The 19,517-nt window shown below is 23.4% G+C and overlaps 1 protein-coding gene across 2 annotated transcripts; it reads left to right on the top strand.

Moving 5' to 3' along the window:
• The first annotated feature begins 1,683 nt into the window (after positions 1 to 1,683).
• On the top strand, positions 1,684 to 18,814 carry LOC114132514 (sialin-like). Of its 2 annotated transcripts, none has more exons than XM_027998007.2 (12): positions 1,684 to 1,817; positions 8,994 to 9,064; positions 9,128 to 9,193; positions 9,331 to 9,509; positions 10,298 to 10,531; positions 14,530 to 14,617; positions 14,693 to 14,916; positions 14,996 to 15,151; positions 15,426 to 15,558; positions 16,211 to 16,449; positions 16,510 to 16,651; positions 17,734 to 18,814. In XM_027998007.2, the coding sequence occupies exons 3-12, from the start codon at positions 9,145 to 9,147 to the stop codon at positions 17,745 to 17,747; spliced, it is 1,458 nt and encodes a 485-aa protein (XP_027853808.1). In that variant the 5' UTR covers positions 1,684 to 1,817; positions 8,994 to 9,064; positions 9,128 to 9,144; the 3' UTR covers positions 17,748 to 18,814. The 2 variants fall into 2 exon arrangements, with proteins under 2 accessions (XP_027853808.1, XP_027853801.1); XM_027998000.2 differs by having other exon boundaries at positions 8,994 to 9,068.
• The last annotated feature ends 703 nt before the right edge of the window (positions 18,815 to 19,517 follow it).

Here is a 19,517-nt window from a genome sequence, read left to right as displayed (position 1 = left end):
ATCTATTAATTATTGTACTATTAGAACCAAACTTTACGTTAAGTGGTGACGGTGGTGTTTATTCGAGAAGTTTAGGTTACATATTTTAATAATTTTAACTAGTTTTCTGGGTATCAAAATTTCCTTAATGTGGTTAAATAAGCAAAGTTTTTTGTCAATACTATCATAATAAAATTACTTGAAGTCTACAAAGTTCACTAACAAGTTATAAAATTTTTCTATTATCAGTGAAGTGATTTATTGCCCGGTGTTGATTTTCTTTTTTACTGCACTGGTATTCCTCAATTATATTTATATATACTACATAGCGTAAGTAAATATTATATTTATAATTCCTCAGTATTGATAAGTATTTAGTATAGTAATTTGTAGCTTGTGTAGTTGTATCTAACAATAAAATACATGGATAAGTTTCGACCTCTGCTAAGTTTCAATTATTTATTCCGATAAAGATTTAATAAAAAAAATTATTACCTATGGTACAAGAAATATTTGTTTTTATCATAGCAGTATTGGTATTTTTTATTAGATTTTAAAATAAATTGCAGTTACTACATGAAAATAGTTATTTTTTTAGAAAAATTATATTTTTATGTGAAAAATTTCCATCCAATATATAACAAACATTTATGTAACTATGTAATTTATAATACATATTGTGCAAAATGTAATGTATTGCACTGCAATTTAAATTGCATAATATCATTAATATTATCATTAATTATAGATAGGTAGATAGGTAAAGGTAATTATATTAATAATGAGTGGTATGACATATCTTTAACGGTTATAAATGAGCTATCGAAAAAAAAAACAAATACATTTTTAAGATTGTTTAATGCAAATTAGGTAACTGAAATAAACAGAACCTTAAAATAACTTATTTAAAACAAATAATCAAACTATAATTATTAATAAAAGTTAAACAATTGATTAGTTTTACTCTGTTAAAGATGTGTACCTATTATTAAATTGGACATAGTGTGGTGGATCATATATGACCTAGCTTATGACACCACCTACGAGTAACATAATACCTATTGTATGCCATTGATAATGGTTTATGCTTTTGTGGTATAGTTAAATTCTTAATATTATTATTTCAATCATAATATAATTTCTTTATTTGCACTTCAAATTTAGTAATACTATATTTTATAATTATAGTTATTCTGAAACATTTTTTTTCTTTTATAAAATGTGTAATAATATAAGTACTTACCTATGTTATTTCGTCTATTTAATAAATAATATTAAAACGCGTATTATATATACATTATATATAAATAAAATAATAATAACAATAGCAAAATTAAACGATAATTTTTTTTTAGTGTATTTAAATTCTTGAAAATATGCTTAACGATTAAATATATTATGATAGAGGTCCTCGCAGAATGATTTTTTATAGTATATCCGAATGCACCAGTGTTAAATATACGTAATTTTAAATAGACGATTTATCCTATATTTCATTGATAAATAATAATTGTAATAATATACTCATTTAATTATTATATGAAATATGTTAAGCGTATAAAATAATATGATATTATTATACGTACATAATCACAACGTGCAACTTTATTTAGTAAAGTATAACTGTTATCATTATTCATTATTGTTGTTAAATTAATATGTTTTTAATCGAAAAGTAATCGACGAAAAAGTGGTGGAAACAATTTCTTTACATATCCCGATGCCATCATGTCTGTGTAGTAACTAGTACACCAAGTTCAGAGTTCTATTTAGTGGTTTTGTTACTAACAGTCGTCACGTGTCTATTGCTCGGACTGAACGCTTTGCTTGAATGCTGGGTAAGTTTATTTTTATCAATCATTTAAAAATTAGAAATGTATACAAAATGATAACGGGCAATTAATTTTTTTTTCTAAGATTGTAATAATTTAATTTTAATAATTATTACCTATTTAATTTATTTTTAAAATAAATAATGTGTTTATTTAACGATCATGTAGTTTACATATTTTATGCTAACTCGGCAGAAAACTTTATTTATAATTATCTAATTAATCTAAATGTCTGAATAATATATTTTTGGAATTAAAAATTATATTCTATAAAATATAGAATAAAAAGATATATTTATTGTTAACGTTAAAAACATACAATTCACTCGTAATAAATTGTTTGTGTTAGGAATATTTTTTATGACCAAATTAAAATATTAAGTATTAAAAAGTTTATTAAATAATTATCATGTGACTATATTAATATTTTGATAGTACCTATTTCAATAATTGTACCAACCAATAGTATAATTATATTTATTTTGATAATATCTAATAGCTTACAGTTATATTAAGCTTACAAATTAGATTCAATTATATGACATTGATAAAAAAAAAATTATATTTCATGTATTAGTATATTAAAGCTAAATTTACATTTATATAACATTGTTAGTCTATTAAAATATATTTAGAGTATACTGTTCTCGTTCATTTATATATTATTATTTTATTAAAAAAAAAAGGATTTTAACATAGGTACTTTAAAAGTAGTTAAGTTGTTCTAATTTCTATAGTAGCAGTTTTTAATAACTTTTTAAATCGTCGATGATCAAAAATTTAAATTTTACTTTTAATTTATGTACCCTACGAAAATGATATTTTAATTAAGTACTATATTTAAAAAACATGAATGTATAAATACATTTTTTTTTAATTAGAAAATTTTACTACTGCATTTTTCAATATGATTAATTAATTGATAAAATTATATAAAATAGTAATAAATAAATAAATAATACAACACAAATCATTCATTACAGATATAACTCTTTAGTAGAGAATCAAATTTTGTAATAATAATTTTAATTTAAGAGATATCGTCTCCAGATCATTTTGAGATAACAAGAACATTATTGGAAAGATTATTGCAGTTAGATGTAAGTTAAGAGGATTTAGATGATGTTTTACTAGTTTAGACTGAAACTTATTGTAGTATTTTTTTCAAGTTGGCCAATTTTAACAGTTTTAATTTTTAAACTTTTTATTTAGATGGTTGTTGGTTATTTTTTACGTTCTTAAGGAGCTAAAGATATATAATTTGACAATTTATTTGAAAAATGTTAATTCATTTTTGTTTCTCAAAAAATACTATTGTATTATTCTATATCTATATTACGTGAGATTTTTCGTTATTTGCAACTGTATTTTTTCAATGCCATACCTATTGGTTAACTTTTCGTAACTCTGTAGGTAAGAATTTGGTTAGTACCTTTATTATATTAAATTTAAAGAATTAAACATTTTTATTTTTTAATAATAAAAATTATAAGCAAGTACTGTGATATGTAAATAAAACGGTAGGGATAATTTTTAAAGTGAATTGAGATTAGTAATCTCATTTACTTATCACTTAGAAACTTAAAAGTGACTACATCCACATACCAGATATATTACATATTATGTATTATATTAGTCGCACTAATATGCTCAGACAGACATACAACAATAAACTATCATAGATAATAGATTTATACTACATATCTCTAAGAACTTATAAATAATAATTAAGGATGCCATTATTTTTTTTATTATTATAAATTGGAAAATGGAGTTTATTTTTTTTAAAATACGTTTAAAACAATATGTTTCATTCATTAATTCATTATAATATAAAATTTTAATAAACGATACTGTTTTTAATTTCAAAAACTGATGAATATAAATTGAATAATGAAATCAGTTTAAGACGATATTTTATACTTTTAGTATTTTACTTTCTGATATTTTCTATAATAATATACTTAGACAATAGACTGATAAAATTCAATTTTAGATGCATTTAAATATGCATGTACATACGACTATTAATAAATGTAATAATGAAAATAAAAAATATATGATTATAGGAGACGTCTTAGACTTATTGAACTAACTTATAAATTCTACGTAATTTATTATACAGATAGTATTAAAAAACCTGATTTTAATGTACTTTTTATTATATTCATACACAATATTAAATAAGTACTTACCTACCTATAGTGTTATACATTTTATAGTATAAAAGTATTTTTAATTAAATAACTAATTATTTACAGCTACCGGCTATACTAAATATAATACAATCTGAAACAAATATATATATATATACACACATAATTAAATATTTTAATATTCAAATTGGGTTGAGGTTAATCGTAATTATTTTGTTAAACATCTATCAATGCAATAACTAATAAATAATCTTAAGTTCTTATAAATGGACACAGTAAGTGAATTTTTATAAAGGAGGACAGGATCACTATATAATGCCCTTGAGTCAAAAAAATATTCGAGACGATAACGATGATAACGATAGACTTAACATTAGCAATAGGTAGTGGATTCAGTTTGTCATTGTAATATTGTCTTGATTATCGTTTTGATCTTTCATCTCCGACTATTATCGATTACCTATTATTCGTATTGTTTAAAAATAACACTAACAAGTGACATCATTAGGACTACTGACTAGGATGAATCTATTATGTAATGTTATTTATTATTATAAATTGTAATTAATACCGTAACAGGAAAAAATTATAAATATAATGTTGTGCTGAGGTAATAATAATAATAATCATGTCGATATTCAATTATGATTTAAATATGAGTTTTTAAATCAATTTATAGTTAGATGTACATTTTGTTTTTAAATAACAACATTTTCTGTTAGTTATTTCTTATTGTTTTTATCAATATGTATATTTATTGCGAATCTAATCGAAAGATTTAACAAGGTGATAAAAATAGCCTTAGAAACTCGTTTTAGGTGTCAAAAACAAACAATTAAATTACCTATATAGGGTATTTAGTATATATATATATATACTAACCTATATCATGTATGCAAGTTAAATGTTAAAATAATTAAAATATCAAAAATTAAATATATTAAACAACCTATCTAAAAATATATATATATAAAAATAAATGTGATATTATTAACTTGGACGAATGACGCCCTGCAAATCATAATTTATTTTATAAGACCCGTTGAATATTATAACTATTATAAAGTATATATGTCAAATTTTGATGTAAGTAGTAAAGTAGGCTGCAACTACGTTATATAATATTATTATTTATAATTATAACGTGCATACTGTATACAAATTATATTTATAACAGTATGTACAATTTGCATAAATAATAATAATAGCCACTAGGTATATTTTAACAGCAAACATTATATTTCATGTATAACTCTTTTACATAACGATTTGATTCTTAGTTTTAAAATACGATACTTTTACCATAAAAAAAAAATATATATATATATAAAATCCTTTAAAGGTATTATTTATTATTGAGTATATCGATCAAGAGAAATGTCAATAGATATTATACATATGCATTATGGCAACTGTGGTCATACCATAACCGTAAAAGACCATGTCATGAATAAGGTTCACTGTTATTTTTTTTTCTCTTTTTATAACGAGTAGTATCAAATTCGTTTTGATCTTCGCCTTCCCACGTCTTTTAATTGTAACATATTATATTAGACCATAGTACTATTACATATAGTTGTCGCTTTATGAATGGATAATTGAGCAGTTATTGCATTTAATCTACTATAATATAGTCGTTATTGACTAATACAAGCAGCCACATCAGTATACATGTAATGGTAAACCGTGTCAAGGTGATATTTAGCCGGTAGCACTACCCCAAAATTATAATAATAAATTATCATGAATGAAAGACGAACAGAATGCTAATTAAACTACTTATAGCCATAGGCCATTGCAGTACGAATAAGTATATACAATTTTCAACTTATAGATCATAAATAATACGAAGTAAGTTAACAATTACATTGACATTTTAGTTAATAAAAAAAACGTTTATAAACTTATGGCATGGATTATTTTTTTTAAAAAGCATCTAGTAAACATGTTAAATTATTTTTGTTGTTATAATAATAATATTTATAAAATTATCGAAATTATTTTTTGATTTAGCTCATAACAAATTCTTAGATCATGAGGTATTTTGAACGCATCCAGATTAAATTATAAACGCATTGTCAATATCACGAATTTAAATTAAGTTTTTGGATCAGAAAAATAAATAGACAAATTGTATAAAAAGTAAATTGAAAATATATTAAATATTCTATTAAAAAAAATGGATTTCATTATTAAAAATGTTGGTGTGGTAAATATTACAAGTGACCACTGTTTCAATAAAATGAAAACAATTAATTACTGCGATAATTAAAAATACAATTTTAGTTAATTGTTGTAATCAAATAATAGTATTATGATTAAATTATGACTTAACATAGATTGTTATATTGTACTTGTTAATTTTAGCACAATATAGCATATAATATTTTAGTTAATTTACTTTTATAAGCGTTGTATAAATTAAATAAACCAAACCTCGCACTATATCTACCGTAATAATAATTGTGTATAATCACGTGCGTAAAATGTTTCAAGATTGTGTGAATTGAGGAACGAATCATATGAGGTGTGACACTGTAACGAATATCGACTTATTCATGAAAAATAATTTTGTCAATTCACCCAGAAATTACTGTAATTTTATAAAATAATTCAAAAGGGTTATTATTATATAACTAAACACGAGCTGCAATATCAAGAAAACAATATTAACTTTAAACACATTCCCGTTCAAGTATAATTTTGATAAATCATAACTGAAGTATTATTTAAGCCCTGCTTAATAATAAGTAAGACTTGGGAAGATACTGATTTTCATTCATTTCATTATTGTAAGTTATGTATAGTGTGTCTTAAATGTGAGTATATTATGTACCATTTAACTTAATTTATACATATCTAGGTAAATTTACCTGAATTGAAATTTCAAATATCGACAATTTATGTATTTAGTTTTTATGTTTTTACGCATTTTATTATTATTAGCATTTATTATAATTCATACAATCTGCAATGAAAAGTTAAAATAAGTATATTATATACGTGAACAAAAAAAAAAATAATATACATTTCCTGAAATCTTGAGTAGAGTAACTACAAAGTACTAGAGTAGCAGAAAAACTCAAATTCGATATACTTTTTTTTTAAATATAAACATGATAGAATTTTATGATTTTCGAAAACGCTTTCGCTATCACTACCTATCGTAACCACTTATGAACTTTTAAAATGTCTTGTCTTATTTTTGATCATATAAAATATAAATGCTGACATTATAATATAAATATAATTATTTGTATAAAGTTTTGTACTTCAATAATGTTTGATTAAGTATTTTTAAGAGGTTTTATCAGTTAAAAGATATTTATATACGCTTCATGATTGTATTCTATATAACCACATAGCATACATACATAAATTTAATCATATTTATGAGAAATATTGTTGAAAATATGTTTCATCGTTCTTGTATATTCACGCAAGTACAAGTTTCTTTGATGTTGTATTATTATAACGTATTTCTAACTTGAAAAATAAAAACAATGATTAATTATTTTAAAAAATATAAAAATAGATTATAATAATTATTGGTTTATTTTTTTAATTTAAATGTTTATACAAAAATGTGTGAGTCATTGTTTTCGAGATTTAAGAAAAAAATTAAAATACAATATAATTAATCATGAGTTAAAATGTCAAACATAAATTAATAATAAACATTTGACATTTTTATCAAAAATATATATAAAAATGTGTTAATCTATTTGTTTTAACTAAGCAACAGGTCGAATTCAATTTTATAATTTTCAGTTATATAATTGTGCTTTATCTTATCCGTAGACTGAATATAAATTTATTATCGTTTTTTTTTTTTTTTATAAAATCTACAACTCATCTACAAAGTTTTTTGTTTCTTATTATACATTAAAAACACTATTTATTTATTTATTTTTAAGAACGGAGGAAAGTAAAATTATAAAGCAATGTCTTTCATTTTTAGTATAAGTACATCTAAACACATTTTCGTACATTTAAAGTTACTCTCACATTTATTTGAATTTTAGATATTATAAAATTAAAAGAATTGACATTGAAAGAAAATTGTTTTCGTTAAACCGTAAATGTACTCATTTGTTTATTGTTCATATTAAAATATAATTTTATTATCCAGTTACAAAATATTGTTTGATTATTGGAATAAATAACTGCGCACCTATACTTATTGAGCAATTGAGAAATTTAAAATAAATAATAATCACATATTTACCTTTTACAGTATTTTTATCGTTCTTTTGATTAAAAAAGTTTCGATTTATAAAGAATTAAAAAATTGAGTTTCAATGAAGTAGACATTTTAAAAGGAAATAATGCTCGCTCTTCTCGATGAATTTCTAGTTATATCTACACATATTTTATATAGAATTTAATATCTTGTAATTTTATAATATATATATATATAATATAAGTTATCATTAAATTACACTCGCCTAAAACGTGTGATCTAGTCGTAATTACGATATTATTTTTGACTGGCATTTATATTGGTAGTCGTAGTCGTATTGCCATATGGGTCATAAAATCGGTGTAACAACGAATATTTTTTTAGTTTTTTACAATTTATTATAAAATGAAAATATGTTAAGTGAAATAAACAGGAGGAGAACACCATCATACTTATGCATGATCCGAATTTTAGAATTCATTTAGGTTCAGCATTATGTTCAGGTAGTAATAGTTATGTTTATTATTATAAACACTTTTTTATATTTTACTGTTACAAATACTAAATGCAAATTTTGTCATGTATGACCTACGATTGTCATTGTTTAAAACGATAAGGTCGACAAATAGATTTCTAAGTACTTAGGACGGTTTTTTATACTGTTTAAATATGTTTGCTATTACTATGTTGATGCTGTAGGTACATCATTATCTGTATAATATATACACACTGCATATTAATTCATTAGTCGTCGTTCAACTATACTTTTACTTGCTTTGAAGCTTTCAACATTTCTCTTAATAGCAATAATTTTATTTTACTTTTTATATATATTTTTTTTAGATTGTGTATACTTACTTATTTTGTCTGAACAAAGCTCAATTGTATGATTCTATATATTTTTTAGTGAAATTGTGGGTAAGACTGATTTTTATGTATTTTTTTAGATTTATATTAAATTAATATATATTTTTTAGAAACCAAAATCACTACCATGGAATCAAAAAATAGGAGGCCTTCAGAGTCGAGATCGATTATAGACAGTTAGTTATATAAATATTATTTATAAAAATGTACCAACTACATATTATTATATAAATGCTTTTCCATTAAAATTTTATAATATTATAAATAATAATAGTAACAATAATTCTTTATTAAATTGTATTTTATTTAATAGGTGCTTGTTCAAAGCGGATTATAATAGCTGTAATGGGATTCATAGGCATTGCTAATGCATATGCCATGCGATCAGTATTGAGTGTAGCTATTACTGAAATGGTAGAAGATATTCATAAAACAGCTATAGACCCTAATGGGTGTCCAGGACCGATAAAACATACAAATACGACTAATCCAGTATGTTAATTTAATTTTTTTTTTATGTTTGTATTATCATAAAACAATAGTCGTTAACAAAATGTAAAATAAGCCGAGTTGAATACAAATCTATATGATATTGGGCTTCAATTTTTTTCAATTTTTCAATGAAAGTTTATGTTGTATCATGTGTATATTTGAATAATTTAATCACTGTAGTGTTAAACAACTGATTGTAAAAACACATCGATTTACAACATTATTGGATATATAAAAAAAACTTATACCCAAGTTAAAATATAATAAACATAAAATAATGACCTGTTATATAATAAGTATGAATAATTTAGTATATTAAAATGTATAATGGTTAATACCTAAATAATGCACTGTATTCAAATTTATTGATTTAAAACTTTAGTATATTGAGTTGTAAAATTCGTTACCTATGAAAAAATAGGTACCTACCAATAATATTCGTGCAAATAAACTAGTGTTACAGTTAGCTACATCGACTTTGATTTAATAGAGTCTATGAAAAATAATATCCGGTAAAAAGGTTCAAACATTAATTAACATTCAGGTGTAAAATTAAACGTTCGTTAGCTAACTTATGCAGTTAAATGTACTTTGGAACTTTATGAAGAGAAAATATAATATACATTTAATTTAATAAAAAATAAAATAATATAAATTAATGTGATATAAGATTATATTATATAAGGGTCTTTAGCCGTTTATTACATTAAATTGATTACTTTTTTAATTTGTTTAAATCATTTAGAAGTCATTTTTTCTAATATTATTTTTTGTATGTTCCTTTGCAGAATGCTGAATTTGATTGGTCTGAAACACTCCAAGGGCATATACTTGGTGCTTTTTACTATGGATATGTATTTGCTCAGATTCCAGGTGGTATACTGGCACAGAAATATGGTGGAAAACATGTGTTTGGTGTTGGTATTTTCCTGACCGCTGTGCTTACACTATTGACACCACTTGCCGCTAGGATTGGTCCCGCGTACATGATCGGTGTTAGAGTACTTGAAGGTATTGGTGAAGTAAGTGTCATTAAGCATTTAAGACAAATTGTTCTAATTACGTTTTTGTGTTCGAAAGAATAATTAAGAATACGTTGCAACTTTATGTACTGTTACGGAGTTGACACGCTGTAGTCGATTGTGACAATAAAACTGTCCATTTGCACAAAATTTATCATCATTTTCAGTAAATATATATACTTTATGATTAATATATATTGTTGCATAATTTATAGGAAAATTAGCTTATTTTTAGACAATGTTCTTAAATTAAAATGTTGGGAACGAAGTAATTTAATATAATTATTTTTAATTAAACTCCTGGGCATTGATGATAAATAAAATAATTGTTTATAAATGCACATGGGAAATGTAATCTATTTAATAAAAAATAAAAATAATATGGATTATTATTGGTAGGTACAGTATATATTAAGTAAATACTGAAAAGATGATAACCTCTTCAAAATGTCATAATAGCAAGTAGCAACACTGCACTAATAAATAGAATAGACTCTAAAATTAATTTGTTTGATAATAATATTAAAACAATGGTAATGTTATTTATAATAATAATATTGTGATTTATAAGCTAATATTAAGTATTTTAATTATATTCAAGATTTAGTTTTTGTTAGGTTTCAAAAACTAATCGATAAATAGGTACTGATAATTAAAATGCCTATCTACCTAATATACATGTGTGTGTGTTTATTTGTTATGTAAACATTTTTGAACCTAATTAATCTATACTATAAAATATTTAATTAATAATATAACTAAACATGATTAAGACCATTATATAGTTTAAAAATAAGTTAAACGCTTTAAATACTTTAGTCAGTATTTTATTTATTTCTCGTATGCGTTTATATTTATTTTCTAAGCATTCTCTGCTAAACAAATCGTCGACATTAATTATTCCTATCAAACTACACTACACATTAAAAAATGATACATAAAAATTCACCTACTAATCTGAAATCTACGTATAATATGTACAACTTATTAAACACGTTTCTATGGTGTTCACCATAATGATAAGAACAAAATAGTATAATTTTTTTTATATGATACGTGTGAATGTTTCACAGGCGGCATCATCGTGAAATCAAGTATATTTTGAAAAGTCATTCGATTAAACTTAGTATTGCTGAATACTATTTAATAAAATAATTGCAAATATTCAAAATATTTTATTTTTACACGGATAGTTATGGTGTAATTTAAAAAAATTTAAATTTCGGTTTTAAAAAAATAGAAAAAATTGACCCAGAGTCCCAGAATATTTTTTTAGTATATGTACCTATCATAATTTTTGAAAAAAATACTTAGAGGTTCTTTCTGTTGACTCAGTATTATTAAAAATGAAGTGTTCAAAATTTAAATACCAGTATTTTGATGTTGACTGAATTGAATTAAATTGAATAAATAATTTGCCGAATTTGAAGATAAAACAAATTTCCGTTTAAAACAAATTTAAATGTAAAATTGTAGAAGTACTTGTTGATTAAAATATAGGTACTTTGCTCGAGATTTAGCCAGAATAATAAAATAAAATATTTAAAATGATTGATAAATATAATGATTGTCTCTCCCTCTTACTAAAGTATAAAAATGTTATCATGGATTGGGATTTCATTCATTTTTCGTTTAAAAACAAGTACTTGCACATAGGTATCCTTAGAAACAATAATAATTATTATCATATTATATTTATCCGGAAACAGTAAATTGAGTTTACGAAACAATAACAAGCAATTGATTATTCAATATTTAGTATGAGGTAAATTACTTAATAGGTATAATTCATTAAATAATTGTTTTTATTGTTAAGAGGTCATGGTTTTGTATACCTACGTGATAAGTTGAAAAAAATTATTGCTTTAATGAGCTTATTATTTTGGTTTAATTAATTACATAGCAAATCTGAAATCAAAATATTTTCTTATGTAATTTTAATACGTAATTGATTCTAATAATTAATACTTTATAATAATAAATCTAGGTTCCGGGACATTAATTTATTTACCTATATAAATGTTAATTTCTTTCCATATTATACATAAAAAAACTATACATACGGTTAATGAATTTATAGTTTATACTAGATTGTTTTATTCCAATATAACGATTTATTTAACTTCTAAAACATGATTTTTAAATCATGAATATTTCAGTAAATAGTTGAATTTGTTGTTTTCTAAACTGTTTTAGTAATCAGTTTTTTTATATTACTCAATCAGGAAACCTTGAATAGATTGTTTACTAAAATTAGGTATAGTTTTTTTTTTTACAAAAATGTAAAACAATGTTCTAACAATAACCAGGGAAAAATACGTATAAGTATTAACTAGGTAGCTTGGTATTGAAAATTAAGTATATTATTGTATGTAGAAATTCAAAAGATATATAAACTTTAAATAAATAATTACAAACCTATGTAGTAAAATATTACTATATATTATTGTATTTGTAATACATGAATTATTTGTGTTATATTTGTTCTTCAAAAAACAATTATATTGTTATCTAGAGTATAATATTTTATAAGTTAATTGCATCATACAAAAGGTATTAATTATTATCATTCGGACATTGTTGTATATTATACATTATATAAATTAATTTATGGTACAAGAATTAAACATTAAAATAAATAATTTAATTTAAATTTAAGTTTGTTGGTTTAAATAAAAATAAAATAGTATAGAATATTATAATTTTTTTGATTTATGTTGATACAATTATTGTCTAAGTCATAAAGCTTAAAAGATTATTAATTAATATTAATTAATATACTATACATTTTTAAAATTTTTTTTATCACGAATAAAAAATATCGAAATTACATTGTTATAATATATTGATGGCATTAGATAGTTAAACGTATAATAAAGATTTCAACTCAAACGATTTTTCTTATAATTCAAAAAAAAAAATTATCATAACAACTTAGAACTAGAACTTAAAATATTTTATTTACTATCAACTATTAAGTATTTACTATTTATTTTAATTATATTTTTTTGTACAAAATATAATTTTCAAAATATTTAGACTAATAAATTGTAAGTTATTTATACCAGGAACATACTATTCTTAGTGTTTTTTGACACGGGGTATTGACTTATAGTTAATAACATTAATATATGATTTTATATTTTAACATTATTTTGTACTATATGCGGAGTTTTTATACAAAATTATTTTCATCTATCTATCTTAAGCTAGCTAATTATTCCATAAGAATTTTGGCGCTATCGCAATTTAACGTCATTTTACCGGATCATGAATTATATTTTTCTAATTTTTTACTCTTATCCTTTACAAGTCTATCTCGGCCACATCTGATTACTCAAAAAATGTGAACATTCCTTGGCTTCTTCGTTGACGATTTTTAAAACAATACTACTTTTACTATGTATCGTCGCATACTATTTTCACGCAATATATGCCCGAGCCATTGGAACCTTTAATCCTTGATGCAATTCTTAGCTGGGGTTATTCCTGTTTTCTCCAACAATTTTTTGTTGAACTTTATTCTCCACTTAACAGTGTTTACATCCAGCTTTGGCTCAAAAACCATCTACCAAATTTTATTTTTAAACTTCGCTTCTTTGCTGTAATAAAAGTAATTTATGCTTTTCTTACAATTGTCATGTATAGTCTGATTTTTGTCTACTCAATAGTATTTTTGACTTAAAAGTATTGATTATTATCAACCAAAGAAGTTCTTTCTTTTTTTGCTATTTATACTCAAATTTACCATAGTTATTAGTACTCAGACATATACTTAAGTACTGGAACTTATTGCATTTTTCATAGGTGTCAAAACTTTCTATCTAGAGTAATGTATATACGTTGAAAAATAAATTACTCAATTTCCCTAGTTTTATGTATTTATAACTAATATTTGGATAAATATTGATTTATTTTATAATAAAATCATAGATAATAAAAAGTTATAATTCTTTATGAAATTTAGCAGATATGATAAATTGATGTGTTTTTATTAGGGCCCTTCTATTCCAGCAATGAATGCTTTGTTGGCTCAGTGGGTGCCTATCAATGAACGATCACGTATAGGATCATTTGTATTTGCAGGTAAATATTAACTGAATATAATATATTAAATATTGTTTACCGATCCGAAGTTAAAAGTTTAACTATTTATATTAGGAAATATGATTGGAACGATTGTAGCTCAAAGTTCCGCTGGCTATTTGCTTAAGGTAACCGATGACAATTGGCCATTGGTGTTTTATGGTTGTGGCATTGTAGCGCTGATTTGGTATGTTTTTTGGAACCTGTTGGTATATAGTTCACCGAACGAACACCCCACAATATCCGATTACGAACTTACATACTTAGAACGTCATCTAAAAGGAGTAAATAAAAATAAGGTAAACGTTCATTTTTCGTACCCATTATTACAATTGTATTCAAGTAATCAGGGTTTAAACATCCATTTATTCTTTTCAGAATACATTAAAATCTACACCATGGTTGTCAATGTTGTCTTCAGGTCCCATGTGGGGCTTAATGATAGGTCAAATTGCTCACGACTGGGCTTTATTCATGATAAATGCTGATTTGCCGAAGTACATGAAGAGTGTCATGAAATTTTCTATTGCAGAAGTGAGCAGTCAAATATAAATACAATAATTAACACTATATATAATACACTTTTAATAATAATTTAAATTTATTGTATTTTAAGTAATAATATAAATGCATAGGTAGGTAAGATAACAGTTAGAATTTGTAAATTACTGTAAATTGTATAGTTTGTCATAGATATTTGTTTTATAAACTGACCACATATTATTATGTATATTTTGTCATAGTATACTTTATAATTTTATGCAAACAGCGATTAAACAATATAATATTAAATTCATTTTTTTTTTAGACCGGTGTATGGAGTTCAATGCCACATGTTTTGATGTGGGTTTTTGCCATATTAACGGGATGGTTAAGTGACTATCTGATATCTAATGGAAAATTGGGAATATTACAACAGAGAAGATTATTTTCGACCATAGGTATAAAATTTTTTTTTTTATTATAGCTACATTTGTTGTTGTATTTAATTTTTTAGAAGTTTAAATGATAATTGTGTTTTATGAATGGAAATTTAAAAAAATATATCAATCTAAATTTATCTTACTATCTAGATATAAATGAAACTACTAAATTGTTTTAGGTTTAATAACTTAGAAATCAGCTTGATTTAATATATTAGAGAAATGGTAGTAGATGTTATATTTTAATCTTTCAGTTTAAATAAGACATGACTTTACACATAATATAATACAAATCAATAATTTTTGCACACCTTCTTTAAGTTGTACTTGTTTTTGAGTTGATAATTCATTAGTTTTTTTACTTTCAGTGAGTATAATAAAGTAAGGTATGTTCGTGATTTATATAATTTTGAGATATGTGTTCATGTTATTATAATGAACTCATTATGAATTCACGGGTAAACTTAAAAATATCATCAAAAAAGTATAAATGGTATTATTATCTGACGTAAAGTTGTTGTGTGTGTGAAATATTTGTAATTTCTAAATTTATACTTAACGCTTGAATATTAATTATTTAATAAAATCAATCTAAATAGTCCTTAATATCCTCTAATTGACTATTTCAATGGATTTTTCTTTTGAGCATCAAAAATTTGAAAATTTTCAGCTTGTATTGGACCTATGTTGGGAACATTAGCAGCGTCATATGCCGGTTGTGACAAGATAAAAGTAGTCGTTCTATTTACCATTGGTATGGCTACTATGGGCTTCTTTTATTCAAGCATGAAAGTTAACGTAATGGATTTGAGTCCAAATTATGCCGGTCCTGCAATGGCCATGGTAAACGGAGTTGGAGCTGTTGCTGGAATCGTTTCTCCTCCTCTCATCGGATATTTAATACCAAATGTAGTGTACAATGTGAATTTTTTTATATTTACAATTTTTTTTAACAAATATTATTTATAGAATACCCTGTTGGAATGGCGTAATGTGTTCTGGATAAGTGGTGGTGTAGTAATCGTAGCGAACTCGATATATTTGGTATTGGCCTCGGCATCCATACAGTGGTGGAATAATCCGGTACCGACTTCTGAGACTGATGATGGTGGTGAGTAATGTATAATAATAATTTAATGTACTAAATTTGTATTTTTCAATTCAAATATTTCAATAACGAATGTTTTCATTAATTAGATTATGTATTGAGTGCGGTTGTATAATTTGTATCATCAGTACACATTTGTTTTTATTTTATCCTATTATTATTTGTCTATATTTTAAAAGTAATTAATATTTATATGCAATCATAATACTATATTTTCAATATTTTAAGTAATTCGTGATTAAATATTCTATTTGGTTTTATTTTAATAAATAAATCTATACTAATATTATAAAGATGTAAAGTTAGTAAGTTTGTGAGTGTATTTGTATGAAGTAATCTCTGTAATTACTGAAACAATATTAAGGATTCTTTCATTAGTAGAAAACTACATTATTCCTGAATGAAATAGACCATATTTATATTTGATTGTGATTTATTATATTTTTTATTGTGAAATAACTAAATTTCGAGAAAAATGGGCTGATGCGTTTATTTATTGGTGTGCGTTGACTATAAGTGAATATTCAAAAATATTTTTCTTAAGTAGTTCTATACAAAAGTTCGTGTAACTAAATATCTATTTAAAAAAATTATTTTATTGTTAATTAATATTATAAAAATGTGAAAATGGAAATTATTGTCACGAATGTTCTCTGAAATTATTTGATTTTTTTTTCATTCATATTACCAAATCACATTAGTATTTTAGTGAATAGTTGATGTACTACTTATAGCAGTACAAAACCTTTTCGTTGTTTTTTATTCACACTATTGAAACTTTATGAGTTGTTGGTTTTTGATCCAGAGTGAAAAAAATCAAACTTGGATTTTTCAAAAAAAAAAGAAAAATATTTAAAAAAAGGGCAATACTGGGTTAACTATGTAATATTTATATGTCAGAAATTGTATCTATACACCATATCAGAAAACTAAAAATACGTACGTTACGCTAAATTTTAGCATTAGATGATCAAATTTATCATAGATGCATTTTGTACTGCAACAAAATGCACGTGAATAGCTAGTAAACTAATAAAATATATACATTTATTTTAATTCGTATGTACTTTTTTTAATTGTTCTAGATACTGATTTGTAAGAATTGTGTTTATTGAGAAGTGTTTATTCAAACAGCTTAGAACATTATTATGAATGTGACACGCGGGGACAGTGTGACTATATTATATTATGCAATCAAGTTTAATATTGAAATATTTGATTTGTTGCTTGGTAATTGATGTTTAAATTGTTGAAATACTACAGCAGTGGAAACAATTTTAGACGTGAATTGATTTTTCAATATCATAATATTATAACTAAATTAAATTATTCAATTGTACGTGAGTCATTTAAAATATAAGTATGAAGTTTTATTTTTTAAAAACGATAAGTACGTGTTCAAAACTTATACATTATAATATATAACTCATAAATTTTCAAAGAATAGATTGCAATTCTATTTTGTGTACCATTACAAATTTGTATGAAAATGTTTTTCTAGTCATAGTTTTAATTTCAGACTATGTACGTAGATGTAATATTTGTTGCCTATATGTTTGTGTTAATAATTTATTAAAACAACACTTTTCATTTAATTCAAATTGAATCAAACTATAAGTTGTAAATCATATATCCATGCTAAAATTTTCGTTTAAGATAATAATAATTTAAAAATACATTATATAACTTCATATAAGTTTAATTTATATTTTCATGAGTTTGGACATTAGGTATTATACTTTATTAGTCATAGTACATAATATTGTCATTGTGAATAATTTTGTTAGTTAAATATTATTTTAATATAAGTTTATAGTTACTATTGAATAAACTATTTATAATCTTAAATTATAATATTCGTAACAGACCTTGAATAGAAATGCTTTATCATATCATATGCAATATCTTAGTTACTATATTTAAATAGAACTTAAATTTTGTTAACCTAATATTGTTTCTTTGTAGTCATGTAATAATCTTAAGTTTGTACCTGAATAAAAATTTAAAAGCATAAATATGTGTTTAAAATTTTTAATGTTTATTATGTACACAAATTATTTTATATTTATGAATGAAATGGTATTGTTTTAATATTAAGCAATCATCGTAGTTGGTAAATAGTATAATTTAGCGGTTTATCTATAAATAAATCAATAATGTAACTTACACTAGGAGTAATTTTTTATCCTTAGTATGATATTACTTATATGTGTATTTTATGTATTGTCGTAGTTATTCGAAAAAAATATATAACATTATTTATTATACATACACAATAATAAAATCAACACAATAATATAGTTTTATTTTGAACCTTGTATATAAATGACTTATACATTTAGTGTATAAGTATGGTATATTATTTCGCCATTTTTTAGGGTATGAACTCACAAGCCTTTTACTCGTATATAACCAAATGCTTTATTTTGAAATTTGGTTTTTAATATTGATTTGTTTCTAATTTCTATTATCATTGATTTTTAATATACATAATAAATAATTAGCAACTATAATCGTATCGATTTATAAACTAATTATCAAAATGATTTAAGTATAATATTTATTTATGAGTATATATGAATAAAAAATTATGAACATTGTATAACTGTACAACTCGACAACACAAACATTTATAACGGCGCTTCGGATAGGCAATTTAATAATTAAAATGTTTTGAGTTAATCGAAAAATGTAGTAATGCAGTGTAATGATGTGATTTTCTGTTTTGAATAATAACATGACGTCTTTGACATTAATAATTTTATTGTTACACTTATTATCGGGTTTTATAGTTACATTATTCGTCTCAATGGCGATTGACAAATAATAATATGAAAAAAGGGTAAAAATATAAATTGAATTTTTAAAT

Source organism: Aphis gossypii, chromosome 1 (assembly GCF_020184175.1).
Source record: "Aphis gossypii isolate Hap1 chromosome 1, ASM2018417v2, whole genome shotgun sequence".
Classification (NCBI taxonomy): domain Eukaryota; kingdom Metazoa; phylum Arthropoda; class Insecta; order Hemiptera; family Aphididae; genus Aphis; species Aphis gossypii.
The sequence above is the reverse complement of the archived record's forward strand: the minus strand, read 5'-3'. Positions and strand labels throughout refer to the sequence as shown.

Coding starts and splice junctions, on each gene's coding strand:
- LOC114132514 (XM_027998007.2), top strand. CDS start 9,145: ATGGAATCAAAAAATAGGAGGCCTTCAGAGTCGAGATCGATTATAGAC. Junction 9,194..9,330: donor GTCGAGATCGATTATAGACA/GTTAGTTATATA, acceptor TTTATTTAATAG/GTGCTTGTTCAAAGCGGATT. Junction 9,510..10,297: donor ATACAAATACGACTAATCCA/GTATGTTAATTT, acceptor GTTCCTTTGCAG/AATGCTGAATTTGATTGGTC.